Source organism: Schistocerca piceifrons, chromosome 1 (genome assembly GCF_021461385.2).
Source record: "Schistocerca piceifrons isolate TAMUIC-IGC-003096 chromosome 1, iqSchPice1.1, whole genome shotgun sequence".
Classification (NCBI taxonomy): Eukaryota; Metazoa; Arthropoda; class Insecta; order Orthoptera; family Acrididae; genus Schistocerca; species Schistocerca piceifrons.
In genome coordinates, this window is record NC_060138.1 from 1,214,994,751 (window position 1) to 1,215,019,504 (window position 24,754).

The window sequence follows — 24,754 nt, forward strand, 5'->3', positions numbered from 1 at the left end:
CTCACACCTGGTCTGGAGGTCGCTTCCTCACACTGTTCACCATGTTTCTCACTCTTTTTTTGTGGTGTACTTTTGTTCTTTGTCACTCGATACAACTATTTCGCCGTACACTGTTCTTGACAACGTAAATATTGCGACTCCATTACGTGTTTCACCTTCTTTGGTATGTTTACCTATTTGTTTCCAACCTAACGAAGTATATGTTCGAGACTAACTTCTATTTATGATGTTTATACCTTGTGTGTGTGTGTGTGTGTGTGTGTGTGTGTGTGTGTGTGTGTGTGTGTGTCGACGAGGGGTTTTTTTTGGGGGGGGAGGGGGGTACTAGCTGTTACCGAGTGGTTGAAAACTCACTCATACACACACACGGTATAAACTCATAAATAGAAGATAGTCTCGAGCATACACGTCGTTAGGTCGGCAACAAATACATAAACATACCAAAGAAGATCAAACAGTAATGCAGTCGCAATATTTACGTTGCGAAAAGCAGTGTACGACGAAATAGTTGTATCGAGTGACTAAAGAACAGTAGTACACCACAAAAAAGAGTGAGAAACATGGTGAACAGTGTAAGGAAGGCCAGAACACGAAGTTGTGATTATATGGCAGTGATAAAAGTGGTAGTGCGATCTCCAGACCAAGTGTGAGGAAGCGCAGATCAGCAAATCGTGATTACCTTTTTACAAAAAAAATCGCGAAGTGTACTGTTTAATAATCTAAAACTAACAAAACTATCATTATAGATCCCCACTGATGATGCCTTACAACGGGAAAAGGCGAAACGCGTATGGTATAAATAAAGTAACTAGCAGCAGGAAAAAGCAGTTTTATTTACAAAACAAGTATTCATATGCTTGCTGCGGAGGATGGCCACACAAACAAACTTTTTACTCTGTTAGCAGCCGAAAGGAAGTGGCTTTCGTAAAGGGAAGCGCAAACGTCTGATGACGAGGCGACAAGTCCCTCCACTGGGAAACACGTCTGGTGAGTCATACTCGGCGTTAGTGACAGTACGTGTGTCATATGGTAGTAATATGTTACCGACGCACCTAATTTGTACGCCTGGTGAGCGAGTGAGATATGCCTCCGTGCCCAATTTGGGCGATTGTATGAACGTGAATGTGATCACTCCCAAGGAAATGATGAAAACAAAATAGTTTGCCACATAAGCTGCAACAGATGAACGCCACAGTTAACAATCCTACAGTTTCTCTGTGCTCTGTCAAAACAAATGTTTTTAACGTTTTTGAAGTTTTGGAAGTTTTGATTCTTGAATTCCTATGTTGTAACACAGGTCACAGCCCTGTATAAATTGTTTTCGTTTCTGTGGGACGTCTAGTGGGATAAGTTTCCTTTAATTTACGTCTATGGTCACAAACATTTTGTTAACATATTACCGGTTTCGGTCTTTAATGACCATCATCAGATCTGTAGCAAAAATGAGAAAAACATAAATACACCCGCAATCTGTATACAGCTTAAGAACAATACATAGGGCATAATGAAAAGTAGTACTGACAAAATTTACATTTGTGCGCTTTAAATATGAAGAGGCATACCTGTTTCGTAAAAACAAAGTCCTCATGTACTGCAGCCATAGTGGCATCGTCAAATGTTAAATGCGGATTCGGTACCAGCATCGTCAAATACATATAAATAACATCACGTTCACGGGTCACTGTTTTTCGCGACTATGTCGCAGCTTGTGAGTCGAGTGGAATCTCGCCTGCTCTCAGTATTCATCACATTTACTTGCGACGGTAATGTATTCTTATCAGATGACTCGCTTTCTATAACCAGTGTCAAGTATGGCAACTGCCAAGACTACAGAAAGTGAACAAACATCTCAGTGAGTGGACGGACAGTTGATGATGCTGTGAAAAAAATAATAAATAAATAAAAATAAATGGCTCTTGAAAAAGTTGTTCGAGACTGGAGAAAATCAGGTGCACCAGTACACAGACTGGGAACAAAACGTAAGGGCATAGAATTAGACTGTTTAGTATTTGCTGACGACATGACACTGATCGCCCAAGACATTACCGATGCACAGAAACAGCTAGAATTATTACAAGAGCAGGTAGCAAAAATAGGATTAGAAATTTCATTTAAAAAAACAAAATTTATGACTTGCATCAAAGATGCACCTTCTGATCTCAAAATTGGTAATAACTGCATCTCTCGAGTAAAAGAATTTAAATATTTAGGCGAATGGATTGCAGAAAATTGTAATGAAAAGAAATCTGTCAGATCAACAGTCCAGAAAATGGAGACGGCGTTTCAGTTAGCAAAAAACGTTTACAACAAAAAGAGTCTCTCGTGGAACTGCAAAATACGCCATTACAGAACAGTAATTAAACACGAAGCTCTCTACGCATCTGAGACACTAAATCTTCAATACAGAACACTAAAAGGGGAATTGGAAGTGAAAGAACGTAAAATAATGAGGAAAATCCTAGGGCCGAGAACTAAAGATGGTGTTCAGTATCCAAAACCCAATGCAGAAATGTATAAAAATATCTCCAAAATAACAGACACAATGCGCATGAGAAGAATCCAGTTCATAAGGCGTTTAGAAAGAATGCACTCAGACAGGTTAACGCACAAAATCCATACATTTTTAAAGAACAAAACTCCAAGACCGAATTGGTACAAACAGACGGAGGAAGACCTGAGAGAATTAGGGTCTTCAAATCTACACGACAGAAATGAAATCAGAAAAATTTCAAACACACGTGGTTTTGAGGAAGAAGACAGAAAAACTATCCGACATACGTGGTCTACGCAACGAAAGCTAGCCCACTCGTTGCGTATGAAGGAATACTGGGCGAAAAGGAAGGCCAACAAATGTTGATTACGCGTGGTCCTAAGTGATCCATCCGCGAAGAAGAAGAAAGACATGGCACGTGGGACTTTTGAACGGCGCTCTTCCGGTTTGCAGTCCAACAGCGTGACCACTTTTTTCCCGGTATTGTTCGTTGCGTTTGGTCTGGGCGGTCGTCACATGACATCCGCTCAAGTAGATCGTTGATTCCTTTACTACGTTTATTTTTTTTTTAAATACAGAAGGGAGCCAGCCTTCTCACCGAAAACGCTGAGCCACCGTTTCGGCAAACCACGACGCCGTGGCTGTACAACTTCGCTCGAGGTCGCACTTGTCAAGCCTGGAGCGATGACTGCTTTTATTTACCGGGTGATCAAAAAGTCGGTATAAATTTGAAAACTTAATAAACCATGGAATAATGTAGATAGAGAGGTAAAAATTGACGCACATGCTTGGAATGACATGGGGTTTTATTAGAACAAAGAAAGTTCACAAAATGTCCGACAGATGGCGCTGGACAGCCAAACTTCAGTGACTGCGCATGACAATCGCGTATAAAAGGAGCTGTAATGAGAATCAGATGCGCCAGCAGTCGCAGCATGTTGACGTTACCTGAAAAGGCGCTTTTAGTGAAGCTGTATTATCAGAATGGGGGATGTGCTAGTTCAGCATTACGATGCTATCACCATAGGACGGGGATTCGGACGGGTAAAGGTCCGTTGACAAATGCAGCTGTGGCGAGAATGATTTCGACGTTCGAAGCCACGGGTTGTTTAGACGATAGACCCCGTAGTGGCCGACCGAGCACAAGGTGTAATGCTGCCGAGACAGTTCAGGAAGAAATGGAGACTGTAGCAGGTTCGTCTATGCACGGGGAAGTCAGCGCTCGTGCAGTCGCACGTCGCACCGGCATTCCATACACTACTGTTTGGTTGGCACTGAGGCGTACACTCCGATGCTATCCGTACAAAATCCATCGGCATCATGAACTTTTACCTGGAGATTTAGTGAAGCGGAGGGCATTTGCGGTAGGGGCGTTTCAAAAGATGGCGGAAGATGACGATTGGTTGTGGACCGACGAAGCTCATTTCACGCTCCGAGGATTTGTCAACGCCCACAACTGCAGAATTCGGGCTACCGAAAATCCTGGAACTGTCGTGGAAACTCCATAGCATGACGAGAAAGTCATGGGTTGGATTTACAACATCTACCGTTATCGGGCCTTTTTTCTTAGAGGAAATGCGTGATTCTGGTTTTGTAACTGCTACCGTAACGGCTGAGAGGTACGCTGATATGTTACAGAATTGCATCATCCCCAGCCTGGCTGATAAACACCTGCTGGAACGTACGATGTTTATGCAGGATGGCGCTCCACCCCATATTGCTAGACGCGTGAAAGATCTCTTGCGCGCGTCGTTTGGTGACGATCGTGTTCTCAGCCGCCATTTTTGCCATGCTTGGCCTCCCAGGTCCACAGACCTCAGTCCGTGCGATTTTTGGCTTTGGGGTTACCTGAAGTCGCTAGTGTATCGTGATCGACCGACATCTCTAGGGATGCTGAAAGACAACATCCGACGCCAATGCTTCACCATAACTCAGGACATGCTTTACAGTACCGTTCACAACATTATTCCTCGACTACAGCTGTTGTTGAGGAATGATGGTGGACATATTGAGCATTTCCTGTAATGAACATCATCTTTGCTTTGTCTTACTTTGTTATGCTAATTATTGCTATTCTGATCAGATGAAGCGCCATCTGTCTGACATTTTTTGAACTTTTGTATTTTTTGGTTCTAATAAAACCCCTTGTCATTCCGAGCATGTGTGTCAATTTGTACCTCTCTATCTAAATCATTCCGTGATTTATTCATTTTTCAGATTTATACTGACTTTTTGATCACCCGGTATTTATTTACTTTCTTTTTTTTTTTACAGTTGAATACATCTGTTTCCTGTTTCCATGCTTGATCCGTGTTCAGCCTTTGACGGACTATCCACTGGGTCATCTTACCAAACAATGTGAGGGGGATGCGATGGGGAATTTCCCTTGTTAGCAAGGGGCATTGTTCCACAGGTGCGGAACGTTACGATGTGACCTGTCACGTGTTGTTGCAGCCCCGGAGGCGGCGGCGAGGCCGGCGAGGAGGCGGCGGCGGGCAGCGGCGGCGGCAGCGGCAGCAGCAACGCGTCGACGCCGTGCGCCACGACGCCGCGGTGCGCGCGCAAGGTGCTGGGCGGGCTGGAGCGCAGCCTGCAGCGCGTCAGGCACGTGCTGACACCGCGCAGGGCCCGGGACCGCGACAGGGACAGGCCCTGCCTCCTGGCCGCCAAGGTACGCAGCCTCCACTGGCCGTGGGTTGGCTTATTCGTGGGGTAGGAGGCCAGACAGCAATGTCCTCGGTCTCGTCGGATTAGGAAAGGACGTGGGAGCAAGTCGGCGGTGCCCTTTCGAAGGAACCATCCCGGCATTTGCCTGGACCGATTTAGGGAAACCACGGAAAGAATAAATCACGATGGCCGGACGCGGGACTGAACCGACGTCCTCCCGAATGCGAGTCCAGTGTGCTAGCGACTGCACCACCAAAAGTAGTCTACTTCGCGTATTTTCATACGCTTATGTCGTATGGTATTATTTTTTGGGGTAATTCTTCTGATTCAAAAAGGGTATTTTTGGCTCAAAAACGGGCTGTTCGTGCTATATGTGGTGTAAGTTCGAGAACCCCTTGTCGACCCCTATTCAAAAATCTGGGAATTCTGACATTGCCCTCACAGTATATATTTTCTTTAATGTCGTTTGTTGTTAGCAACATTAGCCTATTCCCAAGAGTTAGCAGCTTTCACTCAGTTAACACTAGGCAGAAATCAAATCTGCATGTGGAATGCACTTCCTTGACTCTTGTGCAGAAAGGAGTGCAGTATTCTGCTGCACCCATTTTCAATAAGCTACCACAAGAACTCAACTCTTAGCAGTAGCCCAAACGCTTTTAAGTCTAAACTGAAGAGTTTCCTCATGGCTCACTCCTATTCTGTCGAGGAGCTCCTGGAAGAGCTGAAAAATTAAGCAAATTCCAGTGTTACATTGTTGATTTTCTTTGTTTAAACTTACGACTTGTCGCCTGAATATGTTTTTTGTATTTCATTTTATCTGTTTCTACTATCGTGTTATAATTTCATGTATTGATCCGTTCCATGACCATGGAGATATCTCCTTAATTTGGTCCCACGAAACAATAAATAAATAAATAAATAATAAAAAAACCTCGCTCTCCTCAGATAGAAAGTGTTTCCCGTTGACAAAGTAATTGCCATAACACGCAGAATATAGGGAAAAGGCCTAAACTTCCTCCCTTCATGAACTCAGCTTTCGGGAAACATTCTAAGGTGAGCAAAACATTGGACGAATCTATCCCGTGCCGAGCGCCAGGAACCACAAAGCCAGGTATCACCCTTAGGTTAGTTGCTAATGGAGAATTTCGTTTGTCAACGAGTGTGATGCAACCACTTGCTGGAAAAGCTTGATCTTTGCAAAAAAATAGTATAACCACCATTCAATTAGAAGTTGTCTAAAGCGAAATGCCACATTAAAGTGACATTTACAATTTTATCCAGCAAGTGCCAAGTTTTTAAAAGTCCTTTCATTGTCCCCCTCGAATTTTCGGGAGAAATAAAGTGTTGCCTTCTCCTTCACAATTGTGTTCGCATTCAACACGGAGTAAAATTCGAAGATACCTAGCAGTGATACAGAATCTGGCTCTGTTACAAACTACAGTTACAGAGCAGCAAAAACTATGCACAATAATTTGGCAGATCGTTTCGTTAGCAGCTGCACGGGACGCAAGTGGCAGTATTCTCTGATTTCAGCCAGATAAAAAGCACACTTAAAGGAAGAAATTTTCTTACTTGATGTCACTTAGCACGGAAACAACTGTACTTAGTTACGCCTTTTTATGCGCTAAATTGTTTGCGAAAGGATAATAAAAATTATTACAAGTACTCACCTGTCATCTCCTGTGATGGAAAGGTGTCAAAAATGCCATTCATGTAACTTACATATTTTATTCCAAGCTTCAGTCTTCTTTAATCTAGTTGAATAGTCCCGTCTACATCTACATCCGTCGGTTAGCCCGTCACTGACGGAGCACCGCGAGTTCATGCTGTTAATTAGGCGGGTACACCGTATCTTTAGGAGTGTCAAACAGGAGCGAGTTCAGAAATGGATAGGCACTGTAATTGCTGTGCACAGATGCGAGCTCAGTAAGTGACCCTTCGCTCACAGCTTCAGGCAGTGTTGGCCTCCGTCACACAGCTTCAGGCTGCTGCCAAGGGGCATGACCGTTGGAGGTCGGACGCGGGGTCGAGCACGTCCCACGTGTCCCCCGACCGATCCACTCCTGTGGCCGCCCCGGGTACTGCCTGCACTGAGGTTGACCCCTCACCCGTGGTCGAGTGGGAGATCATTCCAAAGTCTGGCAGACAGCGAAAGACTTTCCGTGGGGTCGATCGTAGGGCCTCCCCGGTTCGTTTGACGAACAGGTTTCGGGCGTTATCTGTGGCTGACGACGTCTCTGAGCCGGATGCAGTCGTCCACCCTGTTGCAGAGGAAGCTTCTCGACCCGCAAGGTCTGGGCATTCACAGAGGGTGAGTTTGCTGGTAGTTGGGAGCTCCAACGTTAGGCGCGTAATGGGGCTCTTTAGGAACATGGCTGGCAAGGAAGGAAGGGAAGCCAGTCTGCACTCCGTGTGCATACCGGGGGGAGTGATTCCGGATGTGCAAAGGGTGCTTCCGCATCCCATGAAGAGTACAGGGTGCAGCCAGCTGTAGGTGGTGGCTCATGTCGGTACCAATGACCTGTGTCGCTTTGGATCGGAGGAGATTCTCTCTGGTTTCGGGCAGCTAGCGGAAATGGTAAAGACTGACAGTCTTGCTTCCGAGATTAAGGCGGAGCTCACCATCTGCAGCATCGTCGATAGAACCGACTGTGGTCCTTTGGTGCAGAACCGAGTGGAGGGTCTGAATCAGAGGCTCAGGCGGTTCTGTGACCGTGTAGGCTGCAGATTCCTTGACTTGTGCCGTCGGGTGGTGGGTTTCCGGGTTCCGCTTAATAGGTCAGGAGTCCACTACACGCAGGAGGCTGCTACACGGGTAGCGGATGCTGTGTGGAAGGGACTGGGCGGTTTTTTAGGTTAGAGGGTCTCAGGGAACCACAGAAGGGGCGTCCGCCTAAAAGTGGGCAGGTAAAACACAGTAAGGTAGTTGTAGAAACGATTGGTATTGTAATTGTAAATTGTCGCAGCTGTGCTGGGAAAGAACCAGAGCTCCAAGCCCTAATAGAAAGCACTGAAGCTCAAATAGTTGTAGGTGCAGAGAGCTGGCTAAATCCGGAAATAAGTTCAGCCGAAATTTTTTCAAACGATCTACCAGTGTTCAGAAAGGATAAATTAAATACAGTTGGTGGTGGAGTATTTATTGTTGTCAGAAGTAGTTTACCTAGTAGTGAAATTGAAGTAGATAGTTCCTGCGAAATAGTATGAGTAGAGGTTATACTCGATAATCGGACTAAACTATTAATTGGATCGTTTTACCGACCCCCCCCCCCCCCCCCCGACTCACCAGATATAGTTGCTGAACAGCTCAAAGAAAACTTGAGTGTCATTTCAAATAGGTATCCCGCTCATACAATTATAGTCTGTGGTGACTTCAATCTACCCTCGATATGTTGGAAAAATTATACGTTTAAAGCTAGCGGCAGGTATAAAACGTCTTCCGAAATTGTACTGAGTGCTTTCTCAGAAAATTATTTTGAACAATTAGTTCATGAGCCCACTCGAAGCGTGCATAGTTGCGATAGCATACTTGACCTCTTATTAACAAATAATCCTGGACAAATAGGGAGTATCATGACGAATACAGGGATTAGCGACCACAAGGCAGTTGCTGCTAGGCTGAATACCATAACACCCACAACCATCAAAAAGAAATGCAAAGTACATCTATTTAAAAAAAGCTGATAAAAATGCTCTTAACGCCTTTTTAAGAGACAGCCTCCACTCCTTCTGATCTGATCACGTAAGCGTAGAAACGATGTGGAATGATTTCAAAGATATAGTATCGACGGCAATTGAGAGATGCATACCACATAAATTAAAAAGTGATGGTACTGATTCACCATGGTACACAAAATGTGTCAGATCGCTGTTGCAGAAGCAACGAAAAAAGCATGCCAAATTTAAAAGAACGCAAAATCCCGAAGATTGGCAAAGTTTTGAAGAAGTTCGAAAATAGCGCGTGCTTCAGTGCGAGATACTTTCAATAATTTCCATAATGAAACTGTGTCTCGGAATCTGGCAGAAACCCAAAGAGATGCTGGTCATATATAAAACACACCAGTGGCTAGACGCAATCAGTACCTTCACTGCGCGGTAACAACGGTGAAGTCACTGATGACAGTGCCACCAAAGCCAAAGAAGACGAAGTAAATATTCCCGAATTGCACTCAAGAACAACTGCGAAGATGAGAAACATGGAAGTAGATATCCTCGGTGTAGCAAAGCAGCTTAAATCATTTAATAAAGGCAAGGCCTCCGGTCCAGATGGTATACCAGTCAGGTTCCTTTCAGAGTATGCTGATGCAATAGCTCCATATTTAGCAGCTATATACAACCGCTCACTCACAGAAAGTTCCGTACCTGAAGACTGAAATGTTGCTCAAGTCACACTAATACCCAAAAAGGGAAATAGTAGTAATCCGCTGAATTACAGGCCCATATCACTAATGTCGATATGCAGTGGGGTTTTATAACGTATTCTATATTCGAACAATACCTCGAAGAAAACGATTTACTGACAGTCAGCACGGTTTCAGGAAAAATCGTTCTTGCGGAACATAACTAGCTCTGTATACTCAGGAAGTAATGAATGCTATCGACAGGGGATGTCAAATTGACTCCATATTTTTAGATTTTCAGAATGCTTTGGACGCCGTTGCTCAGAAGCGTCTGGTAAGCAAACTGTGTGCCTATGGAAAATCGCCTCAGTTGTGCGACTGGATTCGTGTTTTCCTATCAGAAAGGTCACAGTTCGTAGTAATAGACGGAAAGTCATCGACTAAAACAGACGAAATATCCGGCGTTCCCCAAGGAAGGTCCTCTATTGTTCCTGATCTATATTAACGACATAGACAATTTGAGTAGCCCTCTTGAATTGTTTGCAGATGATGCCATCATTTTCCGTCTTGTAAAGTCATCAGATGACCGAAACGATTTGCAGATAAAGAAAAGTGTGAAGCTATTCACATGAATCACAGAAACCTGAAGGCTGCATATTCAAGTAAATACTTAGGGATTGCAATTACAGATAACCTAAATTTGAACGATCACATAGATAGTGCTGTGGGTAGAGCAAACCAAAGACTGCGACTCATTGGCAGAACACTTAGAATGTGCAACAGGTCTAGTAAAGGGACTGCTTACACCACGCTTGTCCGCCCTATAATGGAGTATTGCTTTGGAGTATTAATTGGTGGCTTGCAGGGTGTGGATGCAGATGGAGGGGAGCGCGGTAACGACAAGTTTCTGCTGGGAATTGTCTTACACGTGGACGATGACGCAAGCTGAACGGAAGAAGCGTCGGCTAGCGAGAATGAATGGCTGCCGAATGAATACTACAGAAAGAAGCAAAAACGCCGAATGTAGGTGTTAGTAGACAACAGGTGGAAGGTTTCGACGAGTGTCCGTAGAATAGCAACCCACTGCCGTGGACATCCGGCGCACGAACAGTATTCAGACCGCGCCGCTGTAAAGGCGTCTGAGACAATGCGCAGCCGGGCACCGCCTGGCCGGGCCGGGCTACCTGTATAGCTTTGTCCCTGTCCAGCTAACACGCCGGCCTCTGGGCTCCGCTCCGTTAGGACGCCAGTGGCTATCCTGTGGACGGATAATGAGCTTCGGGGCTTTCGTCCGCTGCCTTTGTGGCGGGGCAGCAGCTTAGCCGGGAGCTGCTTCCGTTTTCTCCTCCTCCTCCTCCTTTCTCGGCCGAGGCGAGCGCACCATTGTGTTTATTTTGACCAATTTAATTTTGGACGCGGCGCAGCTGGCCACACCGCGCGAAGTGGGGTGTGGGGGAGGCGCGACACAAAGGCGGCGGCGGAGGCGGCGTCGGCGGCAGCGTCCCGCTACCTGCCGTGAGGCGCCACGGCGGCTTTGTCCGCCCCGCCGCCCTGGGAACGCCCCCGCCACTGTGCGCGCCTCGCCTCCTCCGGGCTTCCAGGAGGCCCGGCCATTAGCGCTCTATTTATAGACATACCGGAAAATTAGCCCATTTGTGCAGCCGTTCCCACGTTTTTGTGACGCGCCTTCAAGTCGCTGGCCTCGCCGGACCTGTAATCGATACAGCCGGACTGTGTGGCTACTACAAGATACGGTCTGCTTCCGGGCCGGTCCAACAAGGGGACGCAGCCAGACATCCAGAGGCGACGTACCGTAACTGCTGCGACAATGCAGCGGCCGTTCCTGTAGATGTCGGAAGTGTTGGAAATGTAAAGATGTTTCTCCTCAACAACCTTTCTGCCACAGATAATCCTGACTGCAGTCAGATACTAACTACTTAAATTCCTCCCCATCATCAACATTACCATCTGACTAGACTACGGAACGAAAAATATTTTTTTTAAACTTTGTCATTTTTTAAATGACGAAAGACAAATGATATTTAGTTTTTGCAGTTTTTTATTATTTTACTAATGCGCAAAAAATGGTTCAAACGGCTCTGAGCACTATGCTACTTAACTTCTGAGGTGTTCAGTCTCTTAGAACTTAGAACTAATTAAACCTAACTAACCTAAGGACATCACACACATCCATGCCCGAGGCAGGATTTGAACCTGCGACCGTAGCGGTCGCTCGGTTCCAGACTGTAGACTAATGCGTCACATTGGTGACATTTGGTGCTGCTTATGTCTAACTATCTTTCTTTGTGGAATGATGAAGCATTTATCGGTGCGTCTCGAGCTACAACTCCTCAAAGAAGAAAGCTAACTATCCACGTTGAGGGTAGAAACTTGTAACAAAAAATGCTTGCCCTGCACCACTCCTGTCCATAGCGGCACCTGTTTCGCCCACGTCCTGCATCTACATCTACATCCATACTCCGCAAGCCACCTGTCGGTGTGTGGCGGAGGGTACCCTGAGTACCTCTATCGGTTCTCCCTTCTATTCCAGTCTCGTGTTGTTCGTGAAAAGAAGGATTGTCGCTATGCCTCTGTGTGGGCTCTAATCTCTCTGATTTTATCCTCATGGTCTCTTCGCGAGATATACGTGGGAGGGAGCAATTTACTGCTTGACTCTTCGGCGAAGGTATGTTCCCGAAACTTCAACAAAAGCCCGTACCGAGCTACTGAGCGTCTTTCCTGCAGAGTCTTCTTCTGGAGTTTATCTATCATCTCCGTAACGCTTTCGCTATTACTAAATGATCCTGTAACGAAGGGCGCTGCTCTCCGTTGGATCTTCTCTGTCTCTTCCATCAACCCTATCTGGTACGGATCCCACTCTGCTGAGCAGTGTTCAAACAGTGGGCCAACAAGTGTACTGTAACCTACTTCCTTTGTTTTCGGATTGCATTTCCTTATGATTCTTCCAATGAATCTCAGTCTGGCATCTGCTTTACAGACGATATGGTCATTCCATTTTAAATCACTCCTAGTGCGTACTCCCAGATAATTTATGGAATTAACTGCTTCCAGTTGCTGACCTGCTATTTTGTAGCTAAATGATAAGGGATCTTTCTTTCTATGTATTCGCAGCACATTACACTTGCCTACATTGAGATTCAATTGCCATTCCCTACACCATGCGTCAATTCGCTGCAGATCTTCCTGCATTTCAGTAAAAATTTTCCATTGTTCCAACCTCTCGTTACACCACAGCATCATCTGCAAAAAGCCTCAGTGAACTTCCGATGTCATCCACCAGGCCATTTATGTATATTGTGAATAGCAACGGTCCTATGACACTCCCCTGCGGCACACCTGAAATCACTCTTACTTCGGAAGACCTCTCTCCATTGAGAATGACATGCTGCGTTCTGTTATCTAGGAACTCTTCAATCCAATCACACAATTGGTCTGATAATCCATATGCTATTACTTTGTTCATTAAACGACTGTGGGGAACTGTATCGAACGCCTTGCGGAAGTCAAGAAACACGGCATCTACCTGGGAACCCGTGTCTATGGCCCTTGAGTCTCGTGGACGAATAGCGCGAGCTCGGTTTCACACGACCGTCTTTTTCGAAACCCATGCTGATTCCTACAGAGTAGATTTCTAATCTCCAGAAAAGTCATTGTACTCGAACATAATATGTGTTCCAAAATTCTACAACTGATAGACGTTAGAGATATAGGTCTATAGTTCTGCACATCTGTTCTACGTCCCTTCTTGAAAACTGGGATGACCTGTGCCCTTTTCCAATCCTTTGGAGCGCTACGCTCTTCTAGAGACCTACGGCACACCGCTGCAAGAAGGGGGGCAAGTTCCTTCGCGTACTCTGTGTAAAATCGAACTGGTATCCCATCAGGTCCAGCGGCCTTTCCTCTTTTGAGCGATTTTAATTGTTTTTCTATCCCTCTGTCGTCTATTTCGATATCTACCATTTTGTCGTCTGTGCGACAGTCTAGAGAAGGAACTACAGTGCAGTCTTCCTCTGTGAAACAACTTTGGAAAAAGACATTTAGTATTTCGGCCTTTAGTCTGTCATCCTCTGTTTCAGTACCATTTTGGTCACAGAGTGTCTGGACATTTTGTTTTGATCCACCCACCGCTTTGACATAAGACCAAAATTTCTTAGGATTTTCTGCCAAGTCAGTACATAGAACTTTACTTTCGAATTCATTGAACGCTTCTCGCATAGCCCTCCTCACACTACCTTTCGCTTCGCGTAATTTTTGTTTGTCTGCAAGGCTTTGGCAATGTGTATGTTTGCTGTGAAGTTCCCTTTGCTTCCGCAGCAGTTTCCTAACTCGGTTGTTGTACCACGGTAGCTCTTTTCCATCTCTTACGATCTTGCTTGGCACATACTCATCTAACGCACATTGTACGATGGTTTTGAACTTTGTCCACTGATCCTCAACACTATCTGTACTTGAGCCAAAACTTTTGTGTTGAGCCGTCAGGTACTCTGTAATTTGTTTTTTGTCACTTTTGTTAAACAGAAAAATCTTCCTACCTTTTGTAATATTTCTATTTACGCCGGATCCCCATGTAGGATCAGCCCAAAGCTTCATTTAATTACAGTCTAGTGAAACTGACCAACACAACTCAAGACATCAAGCATGTAAACAGTTAAGCATTGGATTAGGCACCTCATGGGCTTCAGTGGCGGAAACACACACAGATGACGTGCATGAGTAATTTTAAAATAAATTTTTTTTTAAAAAGCAAGTAATAAGAATTAAAAGTTACACTCCCGAACAAAACAAAACATTCTAAAGATGGAATATATTAAAATATTACATAAACATAAGGGAATATACTATAGAAAAATATAAGAGTATTTCCCTGGAGCAGCAGTAGACTGCGAGCACATAGTGGCAAGTGAACCTTTTCGGTTTTACCTGTCAGAAAATTTCAGTTTACCACTCAGGCGAACCAGAGGGATTTCGGAATACATATACTCATTTTACAAGAGAAAAATCTGTAAATGCAAGGTGATCTACACGGCGAAGGATTTATTATGTTAGTCAACTTGTGAGAAGCCAATGTACTGGGTGTATCAAAAAGAATCATCAGATGTGGCACGTCTGTATTTCTGTAACTAGTGAACATATACGAGGCGTGTTTTTTAAGTGAGTACCGTTTTGAAATTAAAAAAAAAGGACGTGCTAAGATATCTCAATAATTTTATTTTTACATGAAAGCCTGTACCTTAATCCACGCAATGACGCCATTACAGTCTGATTCTTCCTTGTTTACGTTGTGTACTGAGTGTTTAAGAGGCCTCCGATAATCGTGAGTCCCGCCGACTGTGAAGTACGGGCTGTTATAAGATTTCTTAGTTCTAAAGGCCTAAAAGCCATCGATATTCATCGTGAGATCTGTGCAGTTTACGGAGAAAACATTATGAGTGTTGGAATAGTAAGAAAGTGGGTGAGAGCATTTCAAGATGGCCGCACAAATGTGCATGATCAACAACAGAGTGGGCGGCCTTCGGTCGTTAATGAAAGTTTAGTGCAGGAAGTGGACAATAAGGTGAGAGAAAACAGACGCTGTTAGATTTCCTCCTTGCGGGATGACTTTCCTAATGTTCAAATGTTTGTGAAATCTTATGTCCCTAAGCTTACACACTACTTAATCTTAATTATCCTAAGGACGAACAAACACACCCATGCCCGAGGGAGGGCTCTAGCCTCCGCCGGGACCAGCCGCAAAGTCCATGACTGTAGCGCCCTAGACCGCTCGGCTAATCCCGCGCGGCTTCCTAATGTTCCTCGTAGTGTTTTGTATGGCATTGTGACCGAGCACTTGAATTATCGAAAATTGTGCTCACGTTGGGTACCGAAAAAGTTGACAGATGTGCACAAAACCAAACGTTTAGACAGTTCATTGACTTTCCTTGAGTGGTACCACAACGACGGTTATGATTTCTTAAGCCAAATTGTTACGGGCGATGTAACATGGGTGGCCTACGTCACGCCAGAATCAAAGGAACAGTCCATGGAAGTTGAGCAAGGGTATCGTTTTGCTGCAAGACAATGCCCATGCCCGTCCGCATGTGGCGAATCAGACCAAAGATCTAATCACATCTTTTCGACGAGAAACGCTAGATCATCCTCCGTACAGCCCCGATCTTGCGCACAGTGACTACCATCTGTTCCTGCACTTGAAGAAACACCTGGGCGGTGAGCGTCTTCAAGGCGATGACGAAGTCAAAACAGTAGTGATACAGTGGTTAACAAGTCAGGCGGCAGATTTCTATGAGGAGGGTATTCAGAAACTGGTACAACCTTAAGACAAGTGCCTCAATACTGACGGAAAGTATGTAGGAAAGTAGATTAAGGTGCAGGCTTTCACGTAAAAATAAAATTATTGAGATATCTTAGCATGGCTTTTTTTAATTTCAAAACGGTACTTATTTAAAAAACACGCCTCGTACAATGAATTTTGTTTTTTGATGAACGGGAAACACACAAAGATTTCTCAAAGCTTTTCGTAAGTGTTCTATATGCCTCCCTTGAGATGCACAACATGTGTCAATGCGATATTCAAATTGTTCCCACACTGCAGCGAGCATGTCTTGAGTTACAGCTTCCACCGCTGCTGTTATGCGATGTCTCAGTTCATTCATTGTTGTTGGTACGGAGGCCTATAAACGGAGTCTTTTATAAACCTCCACAAGAAATAATCACATACAGTCAGGTCCAGTGACCTTGGAGGCCATTAATGTAAGTCTGAATCATTTGGTCCAATGCGACAGATCCATTGTGCAGTAATCCTTTGGTTTAAAAATTCCCGCACTTTCAGATGCCATTGTTGGGGGTGTGTCCCATCCATTTGGTAAATGAAGTCGTTCGAATCAGTCTGCAGTTGTGGGAAGAGAAAGTTCTCAAGCATATCGAGATATGTGCAAAGTGTTCTTGGGAAAGAAAAATGGACTATACACCTTATCCCGTGATACTGCACAAAACACATTAATTTTGGGGAGTCCCTCTCATATTGTACAACTTCATTTCGTTGTTACGTACCCCATATTATCACATTATGACGGTTCACCTTTCCTTTTATGTGGAATGTTGCCTCGTCACTAAACACTAAGCATGGAAGAAAACTGTCATCCTCCATCTTGCCAAGAGCGAAATTACAGAACTCCACATGTTGTTGTTCGTCACTTAAACGAAGAGCTTGCAGTAGCTAAATTTTGTATGGTTTCATGTGTAAACGTCGACGCAACACACGCCAGACGCACGGGGGAGGGGCATGTCGGGCCGTCGAGCTACACGGGGAACGTATTGGCGGATGCGTTCGACGGCTGTGTCAGACACACGGGGAGGGCCCGGCTATTTGCCTTTGCAGAAGCAACCTGTTTCTCGGAATTGTTCACCGAGCGAGGTGGTGCAGTGTTTAGACACTGGACTCGCATTCGGGAGGACGACGGTTCAATCCCGCGTCCGGCCATCCTGATTTAGGTTTTCCGTGATTTCCCTAAATCGCTCCAGGCAAATGCTGGGATGGTTCCTTTGAAAGGCCACGGCCGACTTCCTTCCCCGTCCTTCCCTAATCCGATGAGACCGATGACCTCGCTGTCTGGTCTCCTTCCCCCAACCCCCTCGGAATTGTTCATGCCATCGTGTAATGGTCTGTACTGTAGGAGGATCCACACCATACCTAGTAGGAAAGTCACAGTGCAGTGTTATTACTGACCCGCACTGCGCAAAACGTAGAACACAAAACACTTTGTGCTATCCCGACACCATTTTTACTAGAAATGAAGTGGGCGCACGCTGCTGCTTCCTAGCGGGAACCATGTAAAACTCGAAAGTTTGCTCTTCCCAACAGTAAGTTGGTCACGGACGTATCTCAAATAACCATTTTGTGGTGTTGCATTTCTTCTTACGTCCGTGCTTGCTATGAGAATAAGACGAGAAATTGCGTGTGATGCAAGACATCTTTTCAGTTTCGTTTTACCCAGACATGTTTCAGCGCTTTTTGTGCTATCTTCAGTGCGTTTATTTTTTTCTCACTTAAATGAAGCTACTGGGTACTTATGTTGGTAGCTAGTCTGCTACACAAACAACTACTTGTCATGGCTTTGATGTTGTATTGCTTTCTCATGTGTTTTGGCTGGGTGAATACGCTGATTTCTGTGACTTTCGGTGGTTCGACAACGCACTTTCTACGAAGTTTCAAAGATTGAAAACTCGTAGAAAGCGCGTTGTCAATAGCTTCATGCAAGAAAGAAAATAAAATAAACCACTGAAGATCACACAAAAACTGCTGAAACATGTCTGGGTAAAACGAAACTGAAAAGGTGCCTTGCATAAGGCGGAATTCCTTGTCCTATCACAAATAATATAATAGTTACGATTTTTTGAAAAATCGGGTTATTCATTTTGATTCACCCTGTGTATTAATTGCGTTTGTGTTTGCGTCCAGTTGCTGTGATGAACTGTGACACCTGGCTGTCATAGTTTACGCTGGTCAGCCAATGTTATCGCCACCTACCTAATACCCGGTATGTACACCTTTGGCACGGTTAACAGCGGCGACACGTCGCGGCATGAAAGCTGTGAGGCCTTGGTAGGTCGCTGGAAGGAGTTGGCACCACATCTGAACACACGTGTCTCCTAATTCCAGGGAGGGGCGATGAGCCCTGACGCCACGTTCAATCAAATCCCAGTTCCTTTAACCACTCCATCACACTCCTGGCCTTGTCATATGGCGCATTATCTTGATGAAAAATGGCACTGGCGCCGGGAAACGTGATCGTCAGAGGAGTGTACATGGTCTGCAAGCAGTGTACGATACTCCTTGGGCGTCATGGTGCTTTGCACGATCTCCAACGGACCCTTTGGATACGCACGTGAATGTTCCCCAGAGCATAATGGAGCCGCCGCCAGCTTGTCTGCGTTCCGCTGTACAGGAATCAGGGAGCTGCTCCCCTGAAAGAAGATGGATTCGTGCCCTCCCATCGGCATGATGAAGATAGTGTCGGGATTCATCAGACCAAACCATACAACGTCCTGCCGCTGCGCCAACGTCCAGTGCCAATGGTCGCGTAGTGTTGTCGTGGTGTTAACATTGGCGCATGCGTGGGTCGTCGGGTGCAGAGGTCCATCCTCAGGAGTGATCGGTACATTGTATGTTCACACACACTCGTAATCAGTATCCAGTCTGATGTTAGTTCCGCCACAGTCTGCATAACCTACGACGTTCGACATTTGTAATGAAGGGCGGCCGCCCAACCCCACGATGTGTGGACGTGGTTTCACCTTGGTTTCGCCACGTGTTGAAGACAACTCACCACAGCACCTGAAGTTTCGGAAATGCTCGTGCCGCGAGTCCGGGCCATCACAATGTGCCCTCGGTCAAACTCAGATAGACCGCGCGCCTTCTACACACGGGCAGCGCACTCACTGGCACTACGTGCAATGTGCGTGTATCTGACCGGCAGTCATTCCTAGCCAGATGACGCCGCAGTCGCCTGGACGGGCTTGTGTCAGTAGTATGTCGGTGGTCATGACATTCTGGCTGATCAGTGTATGCCTGTCATCAGATCTGTCAACAGTCGCCCAGCAGATGATAAAGTGCCTTCCTTCAGGCGTAGCAGCTGAATGGTCTCTCCCTAGCGTCCGCAAAATTCGCTCTGACCGTGTCCTTAAATCTGTCTGGCGAGGACGAATTACTTGTTCTAAATTATTTGCTACCAACTTTCGTTGCTGTTAAATAACGCAACATTTACCGCACGTGACTTACGTTGCAAAGTCTTCTGTTTTTGAAAAATCGTATGTTCACCGATATCAGCAGAATGCCCTGTTTGGTCGTTAATCTTGTTCTGTCGGATCGACTTTTTCATCCTCTATACAGGTAGTTGTATCTCCCTCCCCTAGAGACTAACTGCCTGTCCCGTCACGTATAATGGTTGGGAAGAGTGTACCAGCGAGAAGGCACTCTTTAGAGGGTCCGCGATTTCCCTGCTACTGCACTATCCCTTCGCCTAAATACACTACTGGCCATTAAAATTGCTACACCAAGAAGAAATGCAGTTGATAAACGGGTATTCATTGGACAAATATATTATACTAGAACTGACATGTGATTACATTTTCACGCAATTTTGGTGCATAGATCCTGAGAAATCAGTACCCAGAACAACCACCTCTGACCGTAATACCGGCCTTGATACGCCTGGGCATTGACTCAAACAGAGCTTGGATGGTGTGTACGGGTACAGCTGCCCATGCACCTTCAACACTATACCACAGTTCATCAAGAGTAGTGCCTGGCGTTTTGTGACGAGCCAGTTGCTCGGCCACCATTAACCAGACGTTTTCAGTTGGTGAGAGATCTGGAGAATGTGCTGGCCAGGGCAGCAGTCGAACATTTGCCGTATCCAGAAAGGCCCGTACAGGACCTGCAACATGCGGTCGTGCATTATCCTGCTGAAATGTAGGGTTTCGCAGGGATCGAATGAAGAGTAGAGCCACGGGTCGTACTACATCTCAAATGTAACGTCCTCAGTTCAAAGTGCCGTCAATGCGAACAAGAGGTGACCGAGACGTGTAACCAATGGCACCTCATACCATCACGCCGGGTGATACGCCAGTATGGCAATGACGAATACACGCTTCCAATGTGCGTTCACCGCGATGTCGCCAAACACGGATGCGACCCTCATGATGCTGTAAACAGAACCTGGATTCATCCGAAAAAATGACGGTTTGCCATTCGTGTACCCAGGTTCGTCGTTGAGTACACCATCGCAGGCGCTCCTATCTGTGATGTAGCGTCAAGGTAACCGCAGCCATGGTCTCCGAGGTGATAGTCCATGCTGCTGCAAATGTCGTCGAATTGTTCGTGCAGATGGTTGTTGTCTTACAAATGTCCCCATCTGTTGACTCAGGGATCGAGACGTGGCTGCACGATCCCTTACAGCCATGCGGATAAGATGCCTGTCATCTCGACTGCTGGTGATACGAGGCCGTTGGGATCCAGCACGGCGTTCCGTATTACCCTCCTGAACCCACCGATTCCATATTCTGCTAACATTCATTGGATCTCGACCAACGCGAGCAGAAATCTCGCGATACGATAAACTGCAGTCTCGTTGGGCTACAATCCGACCTTTATCAAAGTCGGAAACGTGATGGTACGCATTTCTTTTCCTTACACGAGGCATCACAACAACGTTCCACCAGGCAACGCCGGTCAACTGCTGTTTGGGTATGAGAAATCGGTTGGAAACTTTCCTCATGTCAGCACGTTGTAGGTGTCACCACCGGCGCCAATCTTGTGTGAATGCTCTGAAAAGCTAATCAATTGCATATCACAGCATTTTCTTCCTGTCGGTTAAATTTCGCTTCTGCAGCACATCATCTTCGTGGTGTAGCCATTTTAATGGCCAATAGTGTACAATACAAAACCGTTCATAGTTTTCAGCTCCGCGCTACAGGCACCTCATTTCGTCTCTATGGCAACCAGCTAATCACCAGGTGATACCTTTTTCTCCTTTCAGAAACAGATGTGTGCGCAGATCGGAGTGTACTGTTAATGAAACTCAGGGTCTGTGCCGCAACGGTTCTAGAACCTGGACGTAGCTTTTCTAGCACTATGCTGTCAGCAGCTACGGCATCCGAACATACATCGTTGCCCAATTCAAAGTGACAATTCTCAGTAGCTCTCTTCCAGGCAGCCGCGCCCCTGAGAAACTTTCCTGCATAACTTGGCGGACCATACTGTAGCAGGGAGGATATGCCGGAGTGGGGCAGTGAGCAATTCTGAGATGCTTCAGTTGGTGAGGTTTATGTACAAAAGACAAAGATGCCAATTGGCATGCAGTTCCAGTCTGTCGGAATGTCTTATTTATCTTCTTAACAGCTTGAACATTAATCTTATATTCTTTTCTGATTTCACTGTTCTGTTTCTGTGTCTGTACCTTTACGTTCCAAGTATTACAACGGTATGTGGTGGAGGGTATTCCATGCGTCAATTCGCTGCAGATCCTCCTGCATTTCAGTACAATTTTCCATTGTTCCAACCTCTCGTTACACCACAGCGTCATCTGCAAAAAGCCTCAGTGAACTTCCGATGTCATCCACCAGGTCATTTATGTATATTGTGAATAGCAACGGTCCTATGACACTCCCCTGTCGCACACCTGAAATCGCTCTTACTTCGGAAGACTTCTCTCCATTGAGAATGACATGCTGCGTTCTGTTATCTAGGAACTCTTCAATCCAATCACAGAATTGATGTGATAGTCCATATGCTCTTACTTTGTTCATTAAACGACTGTGGGGAACTGTATCGAACGCCTTGCGGAAGTCAAGAAACACGGCGTCTACCTGGGAACCCGTGTCTATGGCTCTCTGTGTCTCGTGAACGAATAGCGCGAGCTGGGTTTCACACGACCGTCTTTTTCGAAACCCATGCTGATTCCTACAGAGTAGATTTCTAGTCTCCAGAAAAGTCATTATACTCGAACATAATATGTGTTCCAAAATTCTACAACTGATCGACGTTAGAGATATAGGTCTATAGTTCTGCACATCTGTTCCACGTCCCTTCTTGAAAACTGGGATGACCTGTGCCCTTTTCCAATCCTTTGGAACGCTACGCTCTTCTAGAGACCTACGGTACACCGCTGCAAGAAGAGGGGCAAGTTCCTTCGCGTACTCTGTGTAAAATCGAACTGGTATCCCATCAGGTCCAGCGGCCTTTCCTCTTTTGAGCGATTTTAATTGTTTCTCTATCCCTCTGTCTATTTGGATATCTACCATTTTGTCATCTGTGCGACAATCTAGAGAAGGAACTACAGTGCAGTCTTCCTCTGTGAAACAGCTTTGGAAAAAGACATTTAGTATTTCGGCCTTTAGTCTGTCATCCTCTGTTTCAGTACCATTTTGGTCACAGAGTGTCTGGACATTTTGTTTTGATCCACCCACCGCTTTGACATAAGACCAAAATTTCTTAGGATTTTCTGCCAAGTCAGTACATAGAACTTTACTTTCGAATTCATTGAACGCTTCTCGCATAGCCCTCCTCACACTACCTTTCGCTTCGCGTAATTTTTGTTTGTCTGCAAGGCTTTGGCAATGTGTATGTTTGCTGTGAAGTTCCCTTTGCTTCCGCAGCAGTTTCCTAACTCGGTTGTTGTACCACTGTGGCTCTTTTCCATCTCTTACGATCTTGCTTGGCACATACTCATTTAACGCATATTGTACGATGGTTTTGAACTTTGTCCACTGATCCTCAACACTATCTGTACTTGAGACAAAACTTTTGTGTTGAGCCGTCAGGTACTCTGTAATCTGTTTTTTTGTCACTTTTACTAAACAGATAATCTTCCTACCTTTTTTAATATTTCTATTTACAGCTGAAATCATCGATGCCGTAACCACTTTATGATCGCTGATTCCCTGTTCTGCGTTAACTGTTTCAAATAGTTCGGGTCTGTTTGTCACCAGAAGGTCTAATATGTTATCGCCACGAGTCGGTTCTCTGTTTAACTGCTCACGGTAGTTTTCACCCCGTCACTGGAGCCTCTCCTCTTCCCTTTTTTTTCCGTCTCTCGCCTCCCACAGGACCTTCACTTGCCGCGACCGAGTTACGCGCAGACGGCTGCAGACATAATAAATTCGGGCAACATTAATCACTACTGAGAAGTGGCTATTATGGATGTCGGCCGGCGGAGGAGGCGCTGACAAATGTAACAAATCGGATGTAAATGTCCGCGCCCGCAGCCCCGCTGTGTCTAATTGGGCTGCGCCTAGCGCGCCACACACAATGCGGCCGTTCCCGGAACGCCGCGCCGCCGCCGCTGCGGCCTACGCCCACGCCGTATGCGAGTGTTAGTTCCAGCGCCACTGCGCCGGCGGCACGTCCGCGTCAGCCGCACAATGGCCGCCACTTAGGGCCGCGGCTGAAAATGACACCTGCTGCGGTGTCGTGTCCCACCTGACAGCCCGCTCCTCCCGTGACGGCACACGATCTCGTGGCTCGTACAGAGAAGGTGCTACGGCTGCCCTGAAGGTCCGACGCTGTTAATTTCCTCTCGATCTTGGGTACTCGCGTCAGCGATTTAATTAGACGTACTTGCGGTGTCGTATGGAACGTGTTTCTGTTGGCGACGGCTAATGACGATGTGATGTACCCGCATCACAGTGCGTCTACATCTACATTTATACTCCGCAAGCCACCCAACGGTGTGTGGCGGAGGGCACTTAACGTGCCACTGTCATTACCTCCGTTTCCTGTTACAGACGCGTATGGTTCGCGGGAAGAACGACTGCAGGAAAGCCTCCGTGCGCGCTCGAATCTCTCTAATTTTACATTCGTGATCTCCTCGGGAGGTATAAGTAGGGGGAAGCAATATATTCGATACCTCATCCAGAAACGCACCCTCTCGAAACCTGGCGAGCAAGCTACACCGCGATGCAGAGCGCCTCTCTTGCAGAGTCTGCCACTTGAGTTAATTAAACATCTCCGTAACGTTATCACGGTTACCAAATAACCCTGTGACGAAACGAGCCGCTCTTCTTTGGATCTTCTCTATCTCCTTTGTCAACCCGACCTGGTACGGATCCCACACTGATGAGCAGTACTCATGTATAGGTCGAACGAGTGTTTTGTAAGGTACCTCCTTTGTAGATGGACTACATTTCCTAAGGTCTCTCCCAATGAATCTCAAACTGGCACCCGCCTTACCAACAATTAATTTTATATGATCATTCCACTTAAAATCGTTTCGTACGCATGCTCCCAGATATTTTACAGAAGTAACTGCTACCAGTGGTTGTTCCGCTGTCATATAATCATACAAGAAAGGATCCTTCTTTCTGTGTGTTCGCAATACATTACATTTGTCTATGTTAAGGTTAGCCAGTTGCCACTCCCTGCACCAAGTGCCTATCCGCTGCAGATCTTCGTGCATTTCGCTACAATTTTCTAATGCTGCAACTTCTGTGTATACTACAGCATCATCCGCGAAAAGGCGCATGGAACTTCCGACACTGTCTACCAGGTCATTTTTTTATACTGTGAATAGCAGTAGTCCCATGGCACTCCCCTGTGGTACGCCAGAGGTTACTTAACGTCTGTTGAGGTCTCTCCATTGAGAACAACATGCTGTGTTCTGTTTGCTAAAAACTCTTCAGTCCAGCCACACAGCTGGTCTGATATTCCGTAGGCTCTTACTTTATCAGGCGACAGTGCGGGACT

At 45.9% G+C, this 24,754-nt stretch overlaps 1 protein-coding gene across 1 annotated transcript in view; it reads left to right on the top strand.

Annotated features, from left to right (window-relative positions):
• LOC124779497 (maternal embryonic leucine zipper kinase-like) overlaps positions 1-24,754 on the top strand; it is a 421,515-nt gene that overhangs the window by 220,701 nt on the left and 176,060 nt on the right. Inside the window, exons 11-12 of the mRNA XM_047253715.1 lie at positions 4,946-4,979; positions 5,022-5,162. Of these exons, the coding sequence (XP_047109671.1) occupies positions 4,946-4,979; positions 5,022-5,162 (175 nt within the window). The remainder of the gene's footprint in view (positions 1-4,945; positions 4,980-5,021; positions 5,163-24,754) is intronic.